At 46.9% G+C, this 26,065-nt stretch overlaps 1 protein-coding gene across 1 annotated transcript in view; it reads right to left on the bottom strand.

Annotated features, from left to right (window-relative positions):
- Positions 1-15,586: 15,586 nt before the first annotated feature.
- Positions 15,587-26,065, bottom strand: part of ppargc1b (peroxisome proliferator-activated receptor gamma, coactivator 1 beta) — a 57,798-nt gene continuing 47,319 nt past the window's right edge. The window contains exons 4-12 of the mRNA XM_040043203.1: positions 25,033-25,158; positions 22,811-23,774; positions 22,637-22,682; positions 21,869-21,933; positions 21,164-21,773; positions 20,916-20,973; positions 20,628-20,746; positions 20,131-20,258; positions 15,587-19,935 (exon numbers count right to left, since the gene is read on the bottom strand). Of these exons, the coding sequence (XP_039899137.1) occupies positions 19,844-19,935; positions 20,131-20,258; positions 20,628-20,746; positions 20,916-20,973; positions 21,164-21,773; positions 21,869-21,933; positions 22,637-22,682; positions 22,811-23,774; positions 25,033-25,158 (2,208 nt within the window). The 3' untranslated portion in view covers positions 15,587-19,843. The remainder of the gene's footprint in view (positions 19,936-20,130; positions 20,259-20,627; positions 20,747-20,915; positions 20,974-21,163; positions 21,774-21,868; positions 21,934-22,636; positions 22,683-22,810; positions 23,775-25,032; positions 25,159-26,065) is intronic.

Below are 26,065 nucleotides of genomic sequence, written 5' to 3'. Positions count from 1 at the left end.
CTTTTAATAATTAAGCAGAGTGGTTACTGTGATTGCTTTGCAAGGGCCAGTAGCAGAGATGTGATGGTTTACGTCAGGGTGTCTGAATAAACGGCCGTCGCAGCCACAAATTGAACACCTCTGTCCGACTCATCTTTCTACTGTGAGCCCAATCCAATACCACCCAGAGTCCGTGGTGTAGGAGGCTCGCGCGCAGGTTGGGTTTTTACATAAGAACCAGTCCGTTTACCAGTCCATCCCAGCAACAATGAGATAATCACAAATCCCCTCTGTCTCACGGTTCATGTGGTAAGCGGCTGCAGATTTAAAGCACTTTAACATCAGATGATTCTTTTTGATTCAAAAACATGTTTTACACAAACAGCAGCAGAAACATGCTGGCGACCGTGGCCAATTAACAAATGCTTGTCCTGCACAAGAATTTGGAATGACATCAGGAATTAGCAGAGCTCAATCCTTACGTTGGGTGAGTGCTGAGTGTTTGTATATGTGTGCATGAGGGTGGGAATGCATGTTTGTGTCCGTGTGTGCCTGTTTGTCTGTGTCTGTATGTCAGGTCGGGTCTTAGACTCCACCTCTCTGGGAACTCCCAGGCCCTCCAAAGTGTGGAGGCCTATCTCCCCTCACCACACTCCCTGCCGGTGACTGATGCCCTCAGGGGTCGGTGCATTGGTGGTTCTTGGTGTCCGGGGCTGGGCGCTCAGGTATGTACCAGCTCACTCCCGGTGGCTACTTGGCGGGGCCTGGCGCCTGTTGCTCGGTCAGGCCTCTTCCGGGGCGCGGGGGGCCCTCGGGCCTCCGGCCTCTGGGCCTGCGGCTCGGTTCACTCTGGCACAGCTGGCTGCCGGCGGAGCTGGCGGGCACGCCGGTGCAGCCCTCTTTAGCTTCTGCTCGGTGGCTACTGGGTGACCCCTCGTCTGGGGATCCTCAGCCCTTCCCATGAGGGTGGCACGGATGCTCCTCTGGTGGTCCTCCTTGGGCTCTCGCACTCTGGGGCCTCTGGATGTCTGGGGCCTGGATCTCCTCCATGCCTGCTTCATGCCCTGGGGGACCGGGCTATGGCTCTCTACATTCTCTTGCAGACCATTACGTGGGGAAACCGTTTGAATACAAGCGCGTTGATCCACACAGGTGTGCACACGGGTGTTCACTGTTCGTAGACTTAAATCACACCTTTCTTGGCTGCTACTTCAAAGCACATTGTGTGCTGTCTGTCCTGCGTGCTGCACAACAACATTCAATATTTAGTATTTACTGCTGTTTACACTTAGCTAGATTAATGCGATGGTGTTGTGTTTAGTATGTTGCTTTGTTTTTTTTTTTTGCTTGTTTTCTATTCTTTTTCTCCCAACAGGTGATCCAGGAGATTTTTTTTCCCCCCCTTTCTCACTGTCCCTCTCCCCTTCTGTTTTTCTTTTCCTTCCTCTTTCTTTCTCCCTTTCCTATCCCTCACTCATGTCTATCCCGTCTGTAACATCTGAAAATAAAATATAATAAACAATAAAAACAAAGGTCGATCAAATGGACCAATACGGCAATGCCATGATGATCCATTTGGCAAAATAAATCCATTGGGTATGTATCCTTGTTGGTCTTCAGACAACAATTCTGACGGCTAAAGAACCAAATGGGACAGACAAAAAAAAAAAAAAAAAGGAATTAGCAGAGCTTAGATCAAACTTTTAAAGTGAAAAAAAGTCTGTCTGGGTCTTTGGTTGATTAATAGGCTGGTGTGCCACGCAGTGTTGGGTAAGTTACTTTAAATTAGTAACTTAGTTACATTACTAGTTACTTCTATCAAAAGTAACTCAGTTACTTCAAGTTACTCGTTACTTTCAGAGTAACTAGTTACTAGGGAAAGTAACTTTGGTTTTACTCAGAATTCTCTTGTTAATGTGTTGCTTCCGTAACTGGATATCCAGCAAGATTGCCAGTCTTCTAGCTTGCTTACTTGCCACAAGTGCACTGTGCCACCTACCAATTGAAAGGAAAAAATAATGTGCACATTTCCACGAGAGAAATCCCACGCCTGTTTCTATCCTAGCCTGCTTTTTACATCCAACACAAAAACTGCAGTCATGGTGCTTTCGATTGTACTCAGAACTCGGAAATTCTGCCTTCTGAATAGGAAGATGTAGGTAACACCAGACTGCAGATGAGCTGCATACAGGGCTGGACTGGGACAAAAAAAATCGTCCCGGGCATTTTGACTAGAGACTGGCCCACCATTATAGGAAAAATCATAAAGCCTTTGAATGAAAATAAACACTGTTGTGACAGTGATGTACACTGTTCTGATGGTATATATGTATCAATCTATCAACTGTTTGTTGTAAGACTCAGATAATTATTTTTTTTAAAAGTGAGACATTTTAAATGAGAATAAGAAAGTATTTCCTTGTGCCCCCCTTTCCCTTTTAATGCCCTACATGGACCCCTGGCAACACTTTGCTAGACCCACCCCTGCACAGTTACCAGCTGTCAGCTACTTAGAAAAGGATCCTGGTGTTATTTGTCTCTCAGAAATAGTTCATAACTTCTCTTCAACTCATTCATGTTAACTAAAAGGTAAACCTGTTTCTCCATCACAGCTCTGATGATTCAGTAAGGACATCTCCTGGTTTCATCTTCATGTTTCCCTCTCATCACATAACCAAACCGACATCATGACCAGCAGGTTTACAGCTGTGGCTCCAGCAAACATCAGCTGATACTAGAAATTAATATTAAATAAATACTAACAACAGCTGATCAAGCTTAAACGTGCTGCTGTTGTTTACCGTGACATCCGCTGGTTTCCTCTTTCTGGCGCAAAGTGGGCGATAAACAAACAAGAGAGAAAAGCCGATCAGCTGATCATTGATCAGTTTCATGATTGAAGTAGAAACAGGAGAGGGAGGGGAGAGAATGAGAGAAGAAGAGGCAGCTGTGCAGCAAAGACACAGAATAACTCCAGCTTTGTGTCTTTTTCATTGTATCTGAAGTCCGGGACAAACTGTTCCTTTTCACCTCAATACGAAACGCGTAATATTTTCGCTGAATACGAGACGATTCTATTTTTTACGGGACGGTTGGCAACTCTAATAATTAACCTTATGAACAAAATAAAGTTCAACATCAGTAACATAGCACCCACCCAGCTGTATAGAAACTCTGTCATGCTAGCTAGCAAGCAGTACGAAAAAGTCAGCATAACGAAAATAAACTCCACCTAAACTTGGTTCATATCTGACCCAGATGGACTGCAGGTTATAACTTCTTACCTGAAGTTCAGTTCACCTGACACTCTCGGACCAGCGGCCGCTTCGGGTCTCTCCTCTTGCCTCCCTTTTCCTTCATCCACCTGCTGGCCTCCACCACTTGCTAATGTTATTGAATCTGTGGAATCTCCGCGATAGCCACCACACGAAGTAATGAATAACGAGCCTATCTAAATCCCAGTAACGAGTAACGCGTTCCTGGTTTTGGCATAATAACTAGTTACCGTGCTCGTTACCACAATAATAACGTAGTTACTGTAACGCGTTACTTAATAACGCGTTAGTCCCAACACTGGTGCCACGCCACCCCCTCGATCTGTGCTTCGAGGATTCGATTCATTTAGAATAGAATAGAATAGAATTCAACTTTATTGTCATTGCACATGCACAGGTACAGGGCAACGAAATGCAGTTTGCATCCATCCAGAAGTGCTTTAGTGATATAGATATATTACAATATATATTAGCAATAATATAGATATGTGAGTATATTACAGAAATGGGTCTATTATGGAATGTGATAATGTACACGGTATGAAGTATGTTGTGAATATTCTATAACTATAAGTATGTACAGGCTGTAGTGAGTACAAGCTATGAACAGGCTATGAACAGGATATAAATATGAAAAACTATACAGAATATGAAATAAGTAACTTTACAGAATCTGAGATATACAGCTATACAGAAATGGGAACTATGCAAGTTGTAAACAGTTGTAGGATTAAAGATTATCAAATGTACAGAATGATTATTTACACAGAGCTATACAGTAGTGCAGTTAAGATAAGTGAGGGTGTAGATGGTTTCTACAGAGGCTATATAAAGTGCTGGTGGTTGTGAGTGGTGGTTCAGTCCATGTTATTATTGTGTGTTTGAGGGTACAGTTGTCCATTGTGTGTATGTTCAGTCCATGAGTTTAACGTGGGTCAGATGTCAGGAGGCAGAGTTCAGGAGTCTGACAGCTGTGGGGAAGAAGCTGTTCCGGTACCTGGTGGTCTTAGTCCGTAGGCTCCTGTGGCGCCTCCCAGAGGGCAGGAGGGTGAAGAGTCCATGTGATGGGTGACTGGGGTCTTTGATGATTTTCCCAGCCCTTTTCAGACACCGCTTCCTGTAGATGTCTTTTATGGCAGGAAGTGGTGCTCCGGCGATGCGCTGGGCAGTTTTCACGACCCTCTGCAACGCCTTCCGGTCCGAGGCAGAGCAGTTCCCGTACCAGACTGTTATACAGTTGGTCAGGATGCTCTCGATGGTGCAGCGATAGAAGTTCACCAGGATGTCTGAGGACAGGTGGTTCTTCCTCAGAGTCCTCAAGAAGAAGAGGCGCTGGTGAGCCTTCTTGACCAGCTTGGAGCAGTTGGTCGTCCAGGTGAGATCCTCGGAGATGTGGACTCCCAGGAACTTGAAGCTGCTCACACGCTCCACAGCCGTCCCCTTAATGTGGATGGGTGGATGTGGGTCAGCATTCCTCCTGTAGTCCACGATGAGCTCCTTGGTCTTCTCGGTGTTAAGCAGCAGGTTGTTTCTGTCGCACCACTCAGCCAGACGATCCACCTCCTCCCTGTAGGCGGCCTCATCGTTGTCACTGATGAGGCCAATCACCGTGGTGTCATCTGCAAACTTAATGATGGTGTTGGAACCATCAGCAGGTCTGCAGTCGTGGGTGAAGAGGGAGTAGAGGAAAGGGCTCATCACACAGCCTTGTGGTACACCGGTGTTCATTGTGATGGTAGATGAGCAGTGGTTATCCAGCCGGACATGTTGGGGGCGGTTGGTCAGGAAGTCCAGTAACCATTTGCAGATGAGGGAACTGATGCCCAGGTCTGTCAGTTTCCTGATGAGTTGTGAGGGGTGGATTGTATTGAATGCTGAACTGAAGTCTATAAACAGCATTCTGGCGTAGGTGTTGTTGTTGTCCAGGTGTGAGAGGACAGAGTGCATTGCGATGGAGACTGCATCCTCTGTGCTCCTGTTCTGGCGGTATGCGAATTGGTGGGGGTCCAGGGTGGGGGGGAGACAGGATTTGAAGTGTGCTAGGACCAGTCGCTCTAAGCACTTAGTGATGATGGGGGTGAGTGCTACTGGGCGGTAATCATTGAGGCAAGATGGGTTGGAGTTTTTGGGTATCGGGACGATGGAGGTGGATTTGAAGCAGGCCGGTACCACAGCGTGGGCCAAGGACAGATTGAATATGTCTGTGAGCACTCCTGCAAGCTCCCCAGAACACGCTCTGAGAACACGCCCGGGGATGCCATCAGGGCCTGCAGCCTTGTGGACATTGATCCTGCTCAGCACCGCTCCTACATCGGTGGGGGAGAGAGTCAGAGGTTGGTGGTCTGGCGTCATGTCTGCTTTGGTTGTGGTTGTGGGGTTCCCTCGCTCAAAACGAGCATAAAAGTTGTTGAGCTCGTTGAGGAAGGAGACATCAGAGGATGCGGGGGAGGGTTTGGTGGTCCTGTAGTCTGTGATGGTCTGGAGTCCTTGCCACATGCGTCGGGGGTTGGAGTTGGAGAAGTGTTCTTCTACCTTCTTTTTGTAATGGTGTTTGGCTTTTTTGATGCCCTTCTTTAGATTAGCCCTGGCTGTACTGTAGGCGTGTGCATCTCCTGACCTAAAGGCAGTGTTGCGGGCCTTCAGGAGGAGACGAACATCCCGGTTCATCCAAGGCTTCTGGTTGGGGTACATGGTGATCCGTTTCTGGGTGGTGACACTGTCTGTGGTTTTGGAGATGTAATCCAGTACAGATGAGGCGTACTGGTCCAGGTCTGTGTGGGTGAACATATTCCAGTCTGTGTTTTTAAATCTGTCCTGGAGCACTGCGTCTGTCCCCTCTGGCCACACTTTAATTGTCCTCACAGCAGGTTTCACACGTTGGATGAGTGGTGAATACCGAGGTGTGAGGAACAGGGAGAGATGGTCCGATTGTCCAATGTGGGGGAGGGGTGTGGCTTTGTAGGCTCCCGCCAGGTTGGAATACACATGGTCTAAAGTCTTGTCTCCTCTGGTGTGGCAGGAGACATGTTGGTGGAATCTGGGGAGGACTGTCTTTAAGTTGGTGTGGTTGAAGTCACCAGCAACAATAAAAGCAGCCTCGGGGTGTTTATTCTGGTGTTTGTTAATGGCTGCAGAAAGTTCTTTCATGGCCAACCTAGCATTAGCGTCGGGGGGTATATACACGGCAGTGAGTATGATAGAAGTGAGTTCTCTGGGGAGATAATAAGGTCTGCATTTGACCATTAAAAACTCCGCATTAGGTGAGCAGTGACTCTCAGTAGTAGTGGAGTTCATGCACCAAGCATTGTTAATATAGATGCACAAACCTCCACCTCTGGTCTTGCCGGAGTCATCTGCTAGCCTGTCGGCTCGGTGTGTGTGGCGTCCTGCTAACTCGATAGCATTGTCCGGGCAGCTGTTGTTCAGCCATGTTTCGGTGAAAAACATGACATTTGAGTCCATAATCCGTCTGTTGTTAGTAATGGAGAGCCGTATCTCATCCATTTTGTTTGCCAGAGAACGGACATTGGCGAGAAAAATACTGGGTAAAGGCAGCCGGTGTGGTGTTAGCTTTAGCTTAGCCCGTAGCCCTCCGCGCCTACCTCGCCTTTGTTTACGATCTCGGCGCCGTCTGCGTGCACTTCCGCCCGGCCGGGGAGAGTGGGCAGCCTCCGGTGTTCTGGAGATCTCTGGGATGAGTCGGAGATCGGCGATAAAACTGTTGGAGTTGTGAGTCCAGATGTCCAGAAGCTCTTGTCTGCTGTAGGTCAGCAACGCACAGCAATTCTGGACGAATAATCCGGTTAAAAGTAGATAAAAAAACCGCTAAATAGCAGATTCTGGAGAGACACTGAGCCTCGCGTTGTTCACGCGCCGCCATCTTGGATCTAACATAATGTTGGTTGAAGCTAACATAATCATCCTGCTGTAACCAGGTTTCTGTAAGGCAGAGTAAATTGATTTGTTGATCAGTTATTAACTCATGTACTAGCAGAAGCTTAGAAGAGAGAGACCTAATGTTTAATATTCCACATTTCACCGTTTTACTCTTTGGTGCTGATGTGGATTGTTGGGTTTTTTCTCTGTATGTATTATAGTAGGGTCTACCTTACAGTATAAAGCACCTTGAGATGACTGTTGTTGTGATTTGGTGCTGTATAAATAAAACTGAATTGAATTGAATTCAAACAGGAAGGAGACTCGTCCCACCTCTCTACATAACATCCAACTCAGTGAATTTTCCTGCCTCTCTTCATTCATGTTGCACCATGTTACAGTAGTTCTCTGGATATTCTGAGACATCATCCATCCAGCTTCTTCCACTTACCTCATTCAGGGTTGCAGGGGGTGGAGCCTATCACAGCTGACGTCGGGGTGGGATCCAGTCTGCACAGGATTCCAGTCTTTTGTAGGGCCAAGGTTAGAGGACACTGTCCAACATTACTTAAGAACAGAGGATGGATAATTAACTGTAATGAAACCTTCATTTAACCAGGGTAGGGGCCAAGACATCAAAAGAAAGTGTGAAGTGTCGAGAGACGAGCATAAAGGCTGTCGGGTCTTTCATAGATGTATTCAGACTTCTATGGTTTATATTTATATCACCTATCTGACATGAGGTCCAGTCAGTGGTGTCTATGATCCGCCTACAAGCCACATGAGGCTGGTGTGTCATCACAGTTTGGAAACATGCATGAGCAGCCTGATGGAGTTCCCGTTCCTGCCCACACAAAGGAGTCCTTTCTCCTCCTTTACGTACCAACACGTAGCTTTGCTGGGCCCGAATGGATAAACATACCCAGGTGTATCAGCGTGGGAGGCTGTTGGATGGTCCTGAGGTTTGGTTCAGCAGCAGCGTCTCCGTCCTGGTGTCCCCGTCAGAGCGTAGCTGAAGCTTGGGGATGACAGCATGTGTCTGATAACTGCAGTGCAGAGCTCTGTTTGCTGCAGTCACGACTGCCCCACAGAAACAGCCACAGAGAGGACAGCGTGACAGGAAGTGGCTGACAGGATGATTTCCAGTCGCGTGCTTTCTCCTCTGGCTTTGGGCTGTGCAATTAATCGCCAAAGTTTTAAACAGGCAGATGCTTAACAAACATCTGTATTAACTGTTTAATCACGCATTAATGTATATATCAGCTGTATTTGGACTCTTATACACTGAGGACATGCTGCTGCTGGATTTAATTGTTGTATTGACAGGTTGATATTTGGCCTCATTAATTATAGAAATACTATTTGTGCTCTAACACTCTGCTGTTAGAGTTTTCCAAGTCACTACATCGGCCTGTGAGCCTGAGCGCAGGGTGACGAAGCTCAGACCTGAGCTCAAGAGAGAGAGGAGCTGGTAACGGTGAGAGAACGGCACAAGGTTCCTCTTCTTGTGGCCAGATCACCGACATTGGGATGATTGCTTGTGTTTGCACCTCGCTGTCCGAGGCTCCAGGCTCTAACTTTTAAAAACTGTATTGCTTTTCAGTTGGAAAAGTTGGATTTCTTTATTTCTCACACAGCACAGCCTCAGTGCCAGTGAAGTAATGATGTCATCACCAGTTATAGACCTTCGGATGAATTTGCGTCACACGAGAGAGAGTGCATGCAAACAAATTAATCAATAAAAGCATGCAAAGCTGTGTAACTTAGTTTCTTGGTCAGCCCAAGTGTCTCTGGTAGGTTGTAGAGTATGCAGAGTATGTAGCTTGGAGCCAGAGTTGGGGAGTAACGGAATACATGTACCGCCGTTACGTATTTAAAATACAAAATATGAGTAACTGTATTCCGTTACAGTTACCGTTTAAAAAGGTGGTATTTAGAATACAGTTACTTTGTTGAAATAAATGGATTACATGGCGGTCCTCTGTAATTCTGGTCATTCCATGCCGCACATTGCGGCTGGAAACCCAAACAAAACACGCGAGAAGAGGCTGTTTAAAAATAAAAAATAAAAATAAATCGTCCTGTTGGTAGCGTCAGTCAAACAATGGAGCCGGAGCCAGCACAACAGAGTCAGCGGTGCACGTTGGGCAGGAATGCGTTTCAGAGTTGGAAGTTCCAACACCATTTTATATTCAAAGAAGAAAGGGGTGGGCGGAATTTCACAGTGCAATGCAAACTCTGCTTGCTAGCAAAGAAGATGCTCTCTGCGTCAAAAGACTCCACCTCCAATCTAACAAAACATCTGAAAGTAAGTTATTTTAAAAAAACTAACGTTAACATACTGCAAATATCTTATTTTAGTTGTGGTAGCTACCTAGGCTATATGCCACTTCAGTAGCTTCGATATAATATTGCTGTGATTTTAGCTAACATTGTTAGCTGGCGTTAACGTTAGTTCATAGACTGTTAAACTTGATAGATAGCATTAACGAGCTGTAAATTATCGTGTGCAGTTGTGAAAGCAATCCCAAAATGATTAACAGTAGGGTGGACATTAAGGTTGGGCGAGATTTAAAAATTTTCCAACCGACAATCGTCAGTCAAACGATAACCAACATAATGGTAAATGGCCTGTATTTGTATAGCGCTTTTCTAGTCCCTAAGGATCCCAAAGCGCTTTACACAACCAGTCATCCACCCATTTACACACACACGCAGTCAACCCATTCACACATAATCGCGGAGGTGACTTGTTAATGGGCGGAGCAATGTAATAATGCACGGACTGATTTGCATATTTAGAACATAAATATAAAGTTTAGTTTGGGGGGGGATATTTTATCTTCTTTTCTTGTTGGAGTTTCTGTATTAACATAGCTTCTCTTTGGATTATTCATTTATTTATTCGAGATGCACCAAATTGCACAAAAAACGTAACTTTACCTCTGATATTTTTTATGGTTGCTGGAAGTGACATTTTGGTTTTTAACTTATTTGTTTTTTGGTCGAGTATCTAAGACATAAACACTGGAACACAGTTAAAGTGGAAAAAGAAGTCAGTTTCTTCTATCCCTCCCCACTATTGTGGTTTGTTTATTTAAATTAAATGTTTTGTTTTTTCTTGAACATAGACTACTGCTTTTCTTTCATTCTGTTATGAGTTTGAGTAAATGAATCGCTGCATTTGTTCATGCCATTAAAACACCACTATTATATTTTCCATTGACTGCTTCTCTTACCTTCAACCAACATTATTATTATAATTACTCATTGGCAAAAAAAAAAAATTCCTCTTGTAAAAACAATCGGTGAAAGGCTCAACTTATTGTTGATAGTCGAGATATTCGTGCAATTGCCCAACCTTTTTGCAGTGATCTTGAATACAAAACTATTTCTTCATCAGTAATATTTTATCTTTTGGTCAGTCTCTCTCTCTCTTTTTTTATTTCAGAGGATGCATCCCAGGGTTATACACAGTTTACCCAAAGCAAATACATCGGATCATGGTGATGAACAGTGGCAAAGACACAGCCCCTCCTCTCAAACAAGCTATCCTTAGCACTCCAGCCATCACCCAAAGGAGAGTAAATTCCTTGGTATCTGACTTCATAGTCAATGAAGTGCAGCCCTTTTCTACCGTTGAGAACACCTCATTCCGTAAGATGGTTGAAGGACTAAGTGGGGGCAGGAGTCCTGTTTGCAGAAAAACATTGATGACTCACATTGAGAAAACCTTTCCAAAACTGAAGGAAGCAATAACTGAAATTCTTCTACATACTCAAAATGTGTGCACAACAGCAGATATCTGGACTGCGCATCACAGACGTTTCATTGGCATCACATGTCACTGGATCGAGTCAGACACATTGGATCGCAAGTCTGCTGCACTGGCATGTGAGAGGATAATAGGCCATCACACTTATGATGTTATTGCCGCCAAAATAAGTCAGGTTCGTGCTGAATTCCAAATCCAAGGCAAGGTTAGTGCTACAGTCACAGACAATGGGAGCAATTTTGTAAAGGCTTTCAATGAATATGGAGATTCAGAAACAGAAGATGATCTGGAAGACACAGATGATGTACAATTTGATGATGTCACTACAGTACTTGAGGAGGAGCAAGAACACGAGGAGCTGAACTTCTTTTTGCCACCACACCATCGATGTGCTGCGCACACACTAAATCTCATTGCCACAACTGACCTTGATAAAGCTGCTTCACAGCAGGGTGTTTCCAGAAAATTATATAGGAGTGCAAAGGCAAAATGTGCAGCCATCTGGAATAAGGCTCATCGCTCATCAGGTGCTTCTGATGTAATTGAAGAAATTGCCCAAATGAGATGTGTTGTACCTTCAGTGACTAGGTGGAGCTCAGAGTACCATGCAATCGAGAAGCTAATGAATCTAGCTGAAAGTCAGCTCAATGAAATCTGTGAACAACTGAAGGTGGCGAAACTGCATCCTCAAGAGACAGTGTTTCTCAAAGAGTATGCCACCATTCTGAAACCACTTGCCTACTCAGTCAACCTGTTCCAAGGGGAAAAGAACTGCTATTTCGGATATGTGATTCCCACCCTTCTCAGTCTGAAAGCCAAGTTATCTGAAATGGTAAATGGTAAATGGCCTGCATTTGTATAGCGCTTTTCTAGTCCCTAAGGACCCCAAAGTGCTTCACACTACATTCAGTCATTCACCCATTCACACTCACATTCACACACTGGCGATGGCAAGCTACATTGTAGCCACAGCTGCCCTGGGGCGCACTGACACAAGAAAAAGTGAAAAGTTGACACAAGTGCAATTTTCAACTCACCTCCTCTTAGCGGTCATCAAAGCAATTGACACTCGATTTGCAGCTGTATTAGCCTCCCATGAAGCAAGGATGGCAGCATCCACCATCCCAAAATTTCGACTCTGGTGGCTTGCTGATGATGAGAGAGAATCCATGAGAAGAACAATGGTCCAAGAGGCTTGTCTCCTCAACACAGAACCTTCTAATGACACCAGCACCACTGGACATGCCTCAGTGGGAAATGAGCCGGAAGATGATGATGATGACGACAGCTTCTTCAGTTTTCAGAGTACACAGGTGACCTGTTCTACAGCGGAGGATGAGGTACAGAGGTATCTTCAAGATTCAGATAAGACATTGACCTCATTAAAGGGATATCCATTGATCAGAGCCCTCTTCTTAAAGTACAATACAACTCTGCCATCAAGTGCTCCTGTCGAGTGTCTCTTTAGCCACGGAGGACTTGTTTTCACCCCACACCGTAACCGCATGACCGACAAACACTTTGAACAGGTTCTCTTGCTGCGTTACAACCGCCTTTACTGGACTGTAGACTTGGCGAAACAGATGTAGGTAGTCTGCTGAAACTATCTTGGTATTGTTCACAGATAGGGCTTGCAACCTCAGTATTGTGTAGTCTTTAGTCTTTGTTTTTGGCATGCATTCAAAAAGCAGCACCTCATATGTTTACTGCAATTGTTCGCCAATTATTTGATTTTTGGGGCCAATTTCAACCAAGCAGTTCAGCACTGACACCTTGGACAGTTCTTTATTGCATGCCTTTGTTAAATGGCCATAAGGTAATGTTGCTGAGTTGCAAAAAACATATATTGTCTTGTTTTAAAAATTATAGGGGTAAGGTTTAAAATGTAATTTCTCATTGTTACACTGAGTTTGAATATCTGAGTTGTATTGAAAAATCTTTTGTAATTTAAAATTATTGGTGGAAGAATAATATTGACAGTAAATGCCAAAATAAGATATTTTTCATTTGTGAGTATAATTTTATATATTGCCTTTTTTGTCCTAATAAGAAAACAGTCATTGAAAATGCTGATATTTTTTCTCCTTCTGCAAGGCTACTTTTTATTTTAACTAAGTGATGTTGGTGACCATAACAGTAAATACTTTTCAATGGCATATTTTATGTTTGTCTAATACTCTTCCACTTGTCAGGTTTATAAAAAAAAAAAAAAAATGTTAAGGAAAGATGGTGCTTTTTTATTATCTTTAAGAAGACAAAACAGCTTATACAAACATACCCAAGTCTTTGCACCTCTACATTGCATATATTATCTTAAGTTGGGCTTAACAGCTAATTGGTAAAGAAAACAAACAAGGATTTGCAGGATGTGATAGCGACATTTGTGTAGTTGTAAAAAGCATGACAATATATTAAGTAATCCAAAGTATTCAGAATACGTTACTCACATTGAGTAACTTAATGGAATACATTACAAAATACATTTTGGGGCATGTATTCTGTAATCTGTACTGGAATACATTTTAAAAGTAACCTTCCCAACACTGCTTGGAGCGTAAACCTGTGGTTGTGGTTTGTTGGGTAACACTACGACTAAGGGCGTAATTTCCAACTTCAATATTCAATATATTTGATTTGAAATTAGAATGTAATTCTGAACTTTGGCTCACCATAGAGCTCACAGATAGACTGCGATCTCAACCGAGAGGATCGATGACACCTCTGTGGAATTGGACAATCAGAACATCAAACTGCAGATATTCGTATCTTTAGTCCTTCCTTTCTTGCCTCCACGCTCCCCACGCATCAGGATCAGGTTCTGGGATGTTCTTCTGTGTTTTTGCTGGCGTGGGAATCGCAGCAGAGTCAAGGGCACGAGTGCAGCAGTGCTGGTGTAGTGCTGCCTCGTGCGCAATCATCAGTGCGCTCAGTGACGTGCGAATCACGGCCCAGCCAGCCAGAAACTCGCCAGCGGCCTGTTAATAGTATGCTGTTTAACCAGGGGAAGACTGGAGAGAGGGCCTGTCCTCCTCTGTATGAGAGAGAGCAGGTCAGGCCATGGCCAGGCACAAGCTCATTAAGGTTTTACCGTTTTTCCTGCACTCGCAGGGCTGCAGCACAAACACACCCCCACAGGCAGCTCATCTGCATCGAATCCCACTCAGCATGCACCATCCTCCAGATCTGGACCAGTGTGACTCCACCCCATCCTCAAATGAAACCAAAGTGACAACAATCCAGTTACAGTGACCTGTCACCATCAGCCTGTCAGTTAAAGAGGACACATCCCCTAAATGTGCAAACTTTAACACGTAATGTGACTTACAGAACCCCCGCCCCCTGCTGTTGTGAAGGGGGAAATTATCTATAGAGATCAGAACAGGCTGTGTATCAGGCTGGAAACATGTTTATTTTAACATGGGACTCTACGGGAGTGACTCACTGCTGCCTCTGCTGGATGCTAGAGGAACTGAAGTGGTTGGTGGTTTAAAGCCAACCTCATTTTTCAGCTCTGAAATTCAAAATCCTGCTCCTCACATACAAGGTCTGAAATAATCAGGCCCCATCTTATCTTAATGACTTTATAGTACCAAATCACTCCATTAGTGCACTTCACTCTCACACTGCAGGCTTATTTGTTGTTCCTAGAGTATTTAAAAGTAGAATGGGAGGGAGAGCCTTCAGTTTTCAGGCCCCTCTTCTGTGGAACCAGCTTCCAGTTTGGATTCGGGAGATAGACACTGTGTCTCGTCAGTCAAACGGACGGCACAGTGACTAAAATTTATTTGCGTCAGCGTAGTTTACTGTGACATGCACTCAACATCCCTGTGCACGACGTACCAAGTCACAGAGTTTAGTCTTAACCACTTTTGGCTCCGGAGACGATTTTGGAAATATGAGATGCAGTAATTTTTCAGAAGTGACATTTACTCTCAGGACTGGATCCAGCAACACTGAGTTCTTATTTGATCCCATTTACAGGAAACTGGCTGTCTCTAGCAGTGGAAGTATTGGATGCAGTTCTCCTTCGTACATCAGCACAACATGAGTATTATTCTGAAAATCCGCCTATAAAGAAAGCACTTCCACTCTGCTAACAACGTCCATTTATCAGAAACCAGCCGTTCCCTCCACACTCGCCTCCGACCAGCCGAGCCGGGAGGCCTTCCTCGCCCCAGTCCTCGAATACATTGAGAAGGATCAGCTCACGCCGTGGCCGGCCTGCACTCGTGACCTGTGGGCAGCTCTCGGCCCTGCAGGTCTGATGAGCAGCTTCGAGGGGTGAATATTGGACAAGGTGCAGAAGTGATGGATTTGTACAGAGACAGGAGGCCTCCCTTACCCCAGTTTGGTTGGAGATTTCTCCCGGTTAAAAGGGAGTTCTTCATTCCCACCGTCGCCAAACGTTGTTTACAGGGGAGGTCTGATTGTGTAAAGCACCTTTAGACGACTACTGCTGCGATTCGTGCTGTATGACAGGTGGAGACAGAATGAAAACTGAACATACTGTGGGCTGAAGCTGGCGAACCACAGACTGCTGCATTAAAACAGCAGAAAAAGCTTGTTCACGTGGGACAGAGTCAGTGGCTCCAATTTTCGGCCTTGACAAACGGCTGGAGACCTGGGTGGTGTTCCGGTGGCTTCGCCCGTTTGTGCCAAGAAGCAGCACGTGCACTGAAGGTTTGTTCATTAGGATTTTATTTTTGGAGGCAAATCAATGAATATATGTACTTTATACAGTATATGAGGAGCACATCTCTACAGTTTAATAATGTAAACAATCTCTGAAGAGAAATGTATTCAGTTTAAAAGGAAGCCATAATCTTCTGTTTTAAACTATTTACATGAATTAAAATATAATTTATAACATCAGATACTCCGCTTCTATGAAACTAGATTTTAACAATTCAAAAATACTGAAATGCCTTTGTCTCCACATTCTGCAGACATATGAATTCACACAAAACCAAAGACGTCCAAACTAAGTGGCATATAAATAAAAAAGAAGACACGCAAAATAAAACCAACATATGTAAAAATATAAAATCTCACTAGCAGTATTTACCTTTTTGTCTTTTACCAAAAACTAAGTTAAAAAAGAAAAAAATAAGAATTTGTGAATCTGATAGTCATTAGATGTAAATAGACAGGAAATCAATAGAAATGAGAAACGATGAAACGAGTATGCCCTTTGTCGAGTTTCCAAACTCACATTTAGCAGATAGAGATGCGTCGATGCTGGGCTCCATTCTCAAACCAAAAACCCGACAAGATGTGAAACGAGGCGTGATCGGACGCGTTTTTTTTTTTTTTTTTTTAAATGGCCACGGCGTCGCCAACGTAGAAAACCCAAGACGTTACGTGCTTTTCCACGAGCTGCGAGCCAAGCTCTTTATTACTGAAGATTTTTTAAAATTTTTTTGGTTAACCTGCCTAACAAATGATTTTCTTGCCATTTCCCATTTTTCTGAAAGGAAGAGTGGAAAGAAAGGTATTGCATTGTGACGAGGGTATTCCCTTTGGAAGGTTTTTTTTTTAAATTATTTGGATTTGCTGCCTGCTGACCTAGGACCTAGACCAGGCAGACAGCACTTTTATATATATATATATGTATGTATGCTGAAATGTGTTCTCAAAACACTCAGGAGAATGATCAACATCAAAGTTTTCTATAAGAAAGTATATAATCATCTAGATATCTACACAAACACACAAATATATATTCATATATATGTATATATTTTTTATAATATGGCTATTGAAAAAAGTTGTAATTACGTCAGTAATTATTTAATAATAAACCACATTGGATTGGAAAGGAGGTTAAACAGTAATAATAAAAGCTAGTGGTTCCCCCGGCTGGTTTTTAAGGCTTGCCGTTTGGAGACGGGGGTAGCTGATGTCGTTCACCTGGAGGACTGACTGCAGAAACCCCTCTCGGTCTCAGATTTTCAAATTAAAAGCAGGGCGGAAACCTCAGCCAGAAACTCCGCCCACACACCTGTGCCTCTGTGGGGGGGGGGGGGGGGGTGCAGATATTTAACAGGGTCAAACCGGCGACAGCTTCCTTTTGTTTCCCCCCTCTCACATCCCGTGTTCTGGTCGCGGTGTGGATCGGCTGCTGCTGACACACGACAGAAACTCCTTCGCATTGGCTCTTTGATGGGAAACGCTGTTTCACCGTTTGTGACAATTTTGTGCAAGAGTAAATTCAGATGGCCATTCACGACGCACCGCTTTCCTCCCGCTGCGGTCTGCGCACAGAACATCCGGCAGTACACCTCAGCACCACCCACACACATTATTTCCTCAGGATGTGAGGATGGCTGTAATCAGAAGATTATTACGTATTGCATCTTAAATTGCTTTTTCAGAAAACTGAAAACAAAACAAATCGTTTCATAAACAGCAAAGAAATGGGACGTGCTAGTGTGACGGACTAAAGGGAACTACAGTGTTGGATTTCCTCCCCGACCCAAACCAGCACCTCCCGCCTGATTCAGAATCAACAGTGACCCACCACCTTTACAAAAACACACAATACATTTTATGTTTACAATGAGGCATAGTGCTATGTACACATTATATACTCATATATTTCTTTTTAACATGTAAACCAGCACATTCTCTCACTTTTGAGTAGTATACATACTAAGCACAAATACTCATTCAGGGGTTCTTGTTCCTCTATCAGTATGTATAAGTTTTGGACATCAGTGAGCCTTGGGGGAGGGGTGCGGCCCCCCCGGGACACTTTGCTTGCTGTTGTTTTAGTTTGAAACACTGAATAAGGCGCCTTTGTACTTAGTGTGCGTTCCTAATAAAGTCAGACGAGAATCAAGTGATGTAAACATTCAATTTTTTGTGTGTTACCAACAAGTCGATTAGATAGAGAAAGGAAGAGGAAGGGGAAAGAAGTGGGAGGAGTCTGGGAAAGGCCCGGAACCCTCAAACCCAAAGAGAGAGAGTGAGAGAGAGAGAGCGAGAGAGAGAGGGAGAGTCGGGCCGGGAGCGAGGATGAGCAGGAGATCAGGATTGGGCGCATTCCCGAGGAAGAACGAGGGAAAGACGGGTAACCTGACCTGCTCCGCCCCCCTGGCCCGGCCCAGGTTAGGGTTAGCATCAGTAGTGTCCAACTCAAACACGAGACGAAGACGAAACACTCAGCTACACGAGGACACGGTCGAGACTCGACAGACACGCCGAGGACCGCCGTGAGGCGGCCCCGGACACAGAGAGTAGCCCCCCATCGTGGCTAGTAGTGGTAGGAGTCGCAGTATTAAAAGAAACCCACCCACACTGCCCATCAGCAGAGAAAAGCCCCACACCGAGAACACCGAGCAAAGAAACCAGTGACAGACACTTATAAAAGAGGAGGGGGAGAGCGTACACAGACAAAGGGCTGGGGCGGATGGATGTGAGGTAGAGATGCTCATCTGAAGCAGGCGGGAAACCCCCGCTCTGTTCCTTCCCTTTCGGCCGGCCCCTTGCTCATCCTCGGGCCATATCATGCCACCTCGCCGGCAGCTGTGGAGGCTCTCTCCCTTTGACGGGGTGCTGCTGCTGCTAGCTGCGCCGGGAATGTAAATCGGCCGCAAGCGGATGACAGCTGAGGCCGGAGCGGCTCACGCAGCCCTGCCAGTGTAGCCTTTTAAAGCACCGGAGAGCTCCACAATCTTTGGGCGAGCAGAAACGGGGAAAACGCCACGATTACATTCAGGTCCTCGAATACATTCCACGAGACCAGCCGATCCTTCTGCGTGCTGTCGAGGGCAAGGCTCGCGCCGCGGCGGGCCCACACACGTGACCCGCGGGCAGCTCTCGGCCCCACAGGGCTGATGAGCAGCTTCAAGGGGTGAATACTGGACAAAGTGCTGGATTTGTACAGAGCGCTCTCCATTTTCCTCACGCTTGCTGCTGTCCAGATGTAAACAGTAACGGTTGCATTGACGGTTGGGGGGCTCCCATCAGGGAGACAGGGAGGCTCTAAGATCTGGGAAAAGTGTTTCCAACTTTCGTCCTAGTTCTGATGGATGTGGGCAAACTAATCTGTGCCTATGCCTCCATCTCAGACCACACCTCCAGGGGTCACGTTCAAGTAAACTCACATCTTATTTCAGTGCGTGTGAACGAGTGCGGGAACACTTTTCCCAAATCCTGAAAGCCTTCGTGTGTGAAGCAGCAGCAGCAGCAGCCGTAACGTCAGCATGGCGGAGATCGGAGGGAGGGACAGCAGAAACAGGTGCGTCCTTACAGTGCATAGATCAAATCAAGGAAGCACTACAATTACAAAAAGGAAAAAACATGATTTTTTTTCTTCATATTAGATTTGTAAACTTTCTCAGTCATAAAATGATTACATTAAATGTTTTCTTATATTCTTTGTCCATAACACACACACACAGTAATTTTAAAATTAATAACATCCACAATTTGTCGCTGAAACAAAGCAGGTTCTTTTTTGGGGTTATGCGACCGCACGAGCAAATGCAGCTCGTAGAGTTGCCTGTCGTGACCTCAGAGGGGCATTTCTCTTTTTTTACAAAAACAAACAGAACAACGAACACATGGGGACACACACCACAACAACCAACGCCACGCAGGGATAGCAAGGATCTGCTACTGGGTCTCTCACGCCCGCTTGTCCACAGCGAGGCGACGGCATCCCGGTGCAGACAAGAAAGCAGCACAGAAGCGATCTCTCTGAAGTGACCCTGCGCCGCTCTGCGGTCCCAGCGGCGCCTCGTTTATGAGCAGTGCCCTCCGGTGAAAGAACTTAAAAAAACGAGGTCCTCATGGTTTATTCCAACGGTAAAAATGTAAACATTTCGCGAGGTCGTCTTGCGTGGAGGAACCAGGAGTCAGTCTGAGGGCAGAGCCGCGTCGCTGCAGGGCTGATGCTCTTTACTAAGGCTGGCCAGACGGTGGACCTCTTCTGTCAGCGGTGCAGGGACTTTTGGGCCTCCTTCAGCAAAGTGTCAAAGTCCATTGCGTCGTACTTGCTCTTGACCGGGCCGGGACCCGCCTCATCTGAAACACACAGAGCAAAGCTTCAGGTCAGGCGTGCTGCTGGGAAACAAACCACAGCTGGGTGCGTGCCCCGCCTCTACAGGCGGGAGGATGCTCTGCGGTAGCTGAAGCGCTCTTCCTCTGCAGCACTAATGACTGACACACCTGTCCAGGTTATTGAGTGCACCTGTGAGTGCTGCTGTGTGCGTTCATTACCGAGGTCTATGTAGCGCTTCCTCGTCAGCCTCCGCGGGCTCACCGGTCCGTTCTGGAAAACACCTTCCCGCTCTCTCCAGTGCTTCTGAACGCCCGATGAGCGGATCTTTATCACCCCGCAGCGCTCCCTACAGGCCGGCAGAGGACAGGCGGTGCATTAGCTTACTGGTGCTTTAAGGCGTGGTGCAGACACGTGACATCCTGGATACAATGAAGCAGTGACTTCGCCTCTGACCCCAAAACAAAACTATTACATCAACACCACCAAATGTTTGGGTTTGTCTGCAACAACAGGAGCGGGCGCCATCATTAAATTAAAATTTCAAAGTCACATTTAATGAGCCCCTCAGGAAGTGACCCTCTCTGACCTTTAGGGGCTGTGGCCAATCACAGGACAGACTCAATGACAGGGAGGTGGCCCACACACACACACACACACACACACACACACACACACACACACACACACACACACACACACACACACACACACTTACTCGTTGCAGATGATAACTTTGCAGTCCTCTGCTTTGCCGAAAATCTGAAAGCGTTTCCTCAGCATGTTCTGGGTCACACTGCTCGGCAGGTTATGGATGTAAAACACCTGGCAGTTGTCCTGGCAACAGGGAAACCATGGCAACAGTGAGGACAAAGGACAATACAGAATACTGAAAGATGTGTGAACTAAAGCGAGGGGAGGCCGAGCGCAGAGCTGCTCTCAGGTACGCAGAGGCACACCTGACTGTGGCTACATCAGCGCTCAGGCTCTGGAACGACGAACGTACCTCGTCAGGATTGACTTTGATCCTCTGCGTGTCGTCAGGACAAATCTCAGAGTTCTCACTGAAAGAGCAGGGGTGGTTGAATGTGAGATTAGGACAGACACGAGGTGAAAATGAAAGACACGAGCAGGTAACAGGTGACTGCGGCAAAGAAAAAAACCTGTGTTCCAGAAATAATGAGCTCTGATCTTTGACAATGTAAGACTCACTGGGATTCTGCTTCTACCTCCCCCCCCAAGTGTCCATCTTACCTGGAGTCTGTCTTGCTGGAGGGGGAGTTGGGGCACAGGTGGGGGATGGGCGAGGGCGAGCGAGACACCGACGAGCCCTCTGCCTCTTCTTCAGAAGCTGGCGGCGTGGCGGCGTCTGACTGGCGGTCTGATGGGGGTGACGATGACGATGTCAGCTGCTCCCGCGGCTCTGCAGCCTCCGGGTGCGCCAGCCCGTCTTCGCTCTCCTTCCCTTCCCGCTCCTCCTCGGCCACTCTGGGAGTTGGAGCACCGACTCTCTCGCTCTCTGCTCGTCCCTGTAACATGGCGCCAAAGATGGCAGCGCTACGCTTGCGGCTCTCGCCGAGGCTCAGCAGACAATAGTCATGGTCACCAAAGCCGCGGTGGGCGTCAGCCTCGCTGGCCTGGCCCATGCGCCTCAGCTGAGCGTATAGCTCCGTCTGCTCTGGCAGCTTCCGCTGGTGGTGAGCCCGGCTCGCCCAGGACGAGGTCTTTGCGGCAGCGCTGCTGTTTGAAGCCGGGTGGGCGGGCTCGCCTCCACCACCGCCACCTCCACCTTTTCCTCCGTCTGCCGGCTTGAACAGCTCGTCTTCCACGGGCTTGTGAGGCGGAGTCGTGGGAGGGGTGAGACCTGAGTGGGGACGACAAAGGCTTGAGTACATGAGCGAGAAACAGCATGTGCAGCTATGATGTCATCACGTGGGGCCCCAGCAGCAAGAGGCTTACCCGCTGTTCCGCACAGGTCCACGCTGAGCGTCTGCTCAAAGGCCTTGGTGCTGTACTGGGACTCTCTGCCGGATCAAAGCAGAGGACACGTTAGAGCCCAGAACACAATCACCATTCAATAATGTTCAAAAAAGTACTCTGTCTGCCCAAATTAAATTCTGATAAACCAGCCAGGGTCATGATGAATCTGGGTCTGGCTTAAAAGTTCAGAAATGGTCCCATGGATGGTGCTGAAGCCTTTTATCCTGAAATCTCATCAGACCCACAGGTGAGCAGCCGGAATGTGATGGTTCTTCCTGTTTTGGTTACCTTATGCTAGAACTTCTGATGAACATGAGCGTCTTTTATACTGAAGTAAAAGTGAGCTCAACTGGAGAGAGACCGTTTGTCCCTGTGTTCCTGCACGGAGCCTTAAATTTAGTGTCAGCCCAAACAGTGCGCACACTGACAAACTGCCAACCATTCAATTTTTTATAATTAAGATCATTAAGCAAATACCCAAACAGGAAGAAACGAATGAATGGAGGTTTTTATGGTTTCCAAGTGATTAACAGTCATTTGCATGTTTACAGGCTTTAGATTAGCACAGCTGAAACAATCCTCTCAGCATCATAATCTGAAGTATGTTCAGCGTGGAGCGCCTGCTGAGTCACCTCTGCACTGCTGTCAGCTCAACATTAGTAAACCTAAAGTGAAGTTTCCGGCCTAAATAACTATGGTGCACCTGCCTGATGAAACCTACAGGTACTCTGAGCTGTGAATACTCACCCTGCAGACTTTGTGTTGAGAGGCAGACACAGGCAGGCTGGCTTTTCTGCAACCACAACAAAAATCCTCTCACTGCCATGTACAAACTCATCAGCATGTAGGTCAGTATTGCTGTGACGAGGTCACACTCGCAGGCCCCGCCTTCACGAACGAAGGAGGACGTGCGTGACGTACCGTGGCAGCAGGGGTGACTCAGCTCACTGGACGTTAGCTTTCCCCTCAGCGTCTCCGTCGCGCTTTCCCCTCCAGCTTGGGTGGGCGGCAGTTTGAGCCCCACCCGTCCCTCCTTCCTGTCTTCTTCCCTGGCCCGTTCAGGCCGCAGCCTTTTGGCAAAGCGGCTGGGAAACGATGCCAGCCGGCGTGAGCGCCGAACTGAGAAGGAGCCGCTGCAGTCTGCAGTCTTCTCCAGGCTTCGTGGTGGCTCAGAGGAGTGGCTTCTCCTCTCAGGGGTCTCAAGGTCTGGCTTGGGGTTGGCGGAGGTGGGGATTTGGGCCGGGCCTGAGGGAGCGGGTTCTCCCGTTCGGTCGGGGCTGCGAGAGTAGGGTGGGCGGTGCAGTCTGTAAGGCTTGCTCACGTCAAAAGAGCTGCTCTGCTGCAAGAGCGTGCGGAGAAGGGAGTCTGCCTTCATCTCCCTTCGCCGAGCGAAGGGGAGCTTCCTGGTGGCGGTGCTGGCTGACCCAGTCAAGCCGCCGCCGGTCCCGGGACCAGCCACCAGTACCACTCTACTGTGAGAGGTTGTGGCAGGTGAGCGGGGGGCCTCAGGTCGGGCCCGGGACCGCAGCAGGTCACGGTCCTTACGATCCCAGCCCTGCTGCTTGCGCGAGGGCAGGCAGTAGGTGTGCATGTACCTGATCAGCTCCACCACAGACTGCAGCTCCTTCTCTGAGCTGAACTGAGGCTTCGGTGCCTCAACGGGGGCAGCGGCCACGCTTGCCGCTCCCTCCGCTTCACTGCTGGAGGACTCCTCCTCCTCTTCTTCCTCCTCAGACTCACTGTCCTCGTCTTCCTCTTCCTCGTCCTCCTCCTCCGTGTCAGGAGCCGCAGTGTCCTCCGTGGTTGTGAGGTGGCGGTGAAGCTCTGTGCACAGACGCCCAGCGGGACGCACCGCCCGGGGCTTCCTCTCCTGAGGGACGTCACTCTGAAGATGGAGACAAACAAGCGGTTAGAGCAGGAAGTGCTCTGCATACAGGATAAAAAACATGGCAGTGGGGGCGTGTCTACCAACAACCTGCAAAAAGCACTGCCCAAATGAGCACAGTCTACCAAGAGCATAAACCAGAGGGTGCGAAACAAGGTGAGCATGTAGGAAAAAATAACATGCGAGGGATATATGATGATGCTCAGCTCTGTGTGTGCACCGCTGAGCCAAAACAGCTCGGCTCACTGTAAAAATGTACTATAACGTAACTTTATTAAGTATCCATGGCAATCGATGTTGTTTCCCTCTGCAGGAGGCAGTATCAGTGCCATAAATGATTTTGAAGCCATACTACGTCACAATGCTACACAGTAGCTGTAGTCTGTTGATTGTTATCACAACAGATGATAAGGATCAGTGTAATTAGACTCAAATTCTACAACCATTCTCAGAATTGCTTTGTGTTTGACGCCAGTGTGCTGGTAGACGGCATGTTCAGGTGGCTCAGAGAATCTGATGGAATTTGGAAGCTGGATTTTAAAGAAAACAAGCCATCGGGACGAAACAAAAACACGATCTGAAGGACAAGAAAGGAAAAGTCAAAAGGCCTTTCTGTGCCTAGATGTCTAAAAACTTGTGGAACAACTTTTTGGTCTGCAGCCCTTGTAGCACCGGTGCTGTGAGCTAACACAGTTAAGGCCTGCTATGCAGTAATGAAGGATGCAACTACAGCAGCCTGTAGTCTTCCACTACATCCTGATGCTTCAGATGAACTGTTTTGTTTCATTCTCCTGTCTGCAGCTGTTCATGGAAACGAAAAATGAAGCCCCACACAACAAAACATGGAAGAGGTTTCCTGCCCTGCACAGAGGCTCACGTTTAATGTCTGTGCTGCGTGCAGCTGTGGATTATCCACATAACTCACTGCTGCCCTCACACCATCTGCCACAGCACAGCTACGCAGCTCTAAAGCTAAAGCCACAGCTCTGTGAACTCCGTCCAGCATCAACAGCATCCTCTCCTCGGGAAGGTCTCTGCAAGCTTTTATTCTACAGCTTAACAATCTGTAAAAACTGCTTCGTACTGTACCATTTACTGCTGATGTACTACTACCTACGCAGCCACGAGTACTGCGTCGACTCATTGTAAAAATCCAGAGACTGGAGAATTTAGTTTTGATAATTCGTTGCTCTGTTGAAAACCTAATTCAACAAGTAGTGAACTTTTAAACAGCACGTACTGACAGGAAGTGTCTCACCTTCAGCAGGGGCCTGACCGGACGAAGGCGCAAGCTTCTGTTGCAGTAGCGATGGCCATTCACGCCCTCTTTGTGCACGTCCATGCCTGCAGGCATGTTGGGAGGCGTCAGCAGCAGCTTCTTCAGCTGAGGAGGAAGAAAATCAAAAGGTTTCAGAAGTGTCTTCATGACGTAGACATAGAGCGCCGCTTTGTGCGCGTGCACAACGGCGAGGCGGATGTACAAATGTAGTAAAAACACAAACATGGGAGAGGGCTCACAGAGAGATGAATGCGCCAGTTTTTAATCTACGTTCTGTCAGCTGTTAACACTTCGCTGATGGATGTTTGTACAAGAGTAACATGCAGGCCGGGTCAACATACTGTACATTTATCACTCGACTAAAGCTGACAGCGACACGGCACGCTCACGTTCCCATTAAAAACTCTCTCTTTCTATAATAACTGAGCACGACTGCTCCTTCATCCCTCCATCACAGTCTTCTTACAGGCATGAAGCCAACCTGTCCTTCATCATCCCCCAGTATTACCCTTCAGCTGAATATTAACACTAGCACCCCCCAAGCCCCGCCCACTGTCCTCGTCGCCCATTCAGTGCAGGTCTGAGCTTCATGTCAGCTCCATCAAATGCAGCTGGTCAGCTGACAGTGTGCACGTCACAGTAAAATTCAGTGTGTTGCAGCGAGACGAACGAGTCTCGGCTCTGATTTTAGTTTGAGGTTTGGTTTACAGTTTGGAGGTTGGAGAACCGTGACCCGGTTCTGTTGCTGCGGCGGTCTCTCTGAGCTCGCCAGAGTTTGTGGTGAGCCGCTGCTGTAAAACTTAAAGCTGTAGCAGCTGACGAGAAGCTTGCTGTGGTACGACCTCAGCTTGTTAATTATCAGCCAATTATACACAAGCACAGCTCGCATGTGTGACCAGCTCACCGATTCTGTACTACTGCAGTACTCCTGACAGCAGGGATTGGGTCAGGGGTTGAGTCTCTCTGAATCGCTGGTAGAAACTCACGGATGTTGTCGCTTTATAAAAACTCT

The sequence above is a fragment of the Simochromis diagramma genome, unplaced genomic scaffold (genome assembly GCF_900408965.1).
Source record: "Simochromis diagramma unplaced genomic scaffold, fSimDia1.1 OVJJ01000433.1, whole genome shotgun sequence".
NCBI lineage: Eukaryota > Metazoa > Chordata > Actinopteri > Cichliformes > Cichlidae > Simochromis > Simochromis diagramma.
The sequence above is the reverse complement of the archived record's forward strand: the minus strand, read 5'-3'. Positions and strand labels throughout refer to the sequence as shown.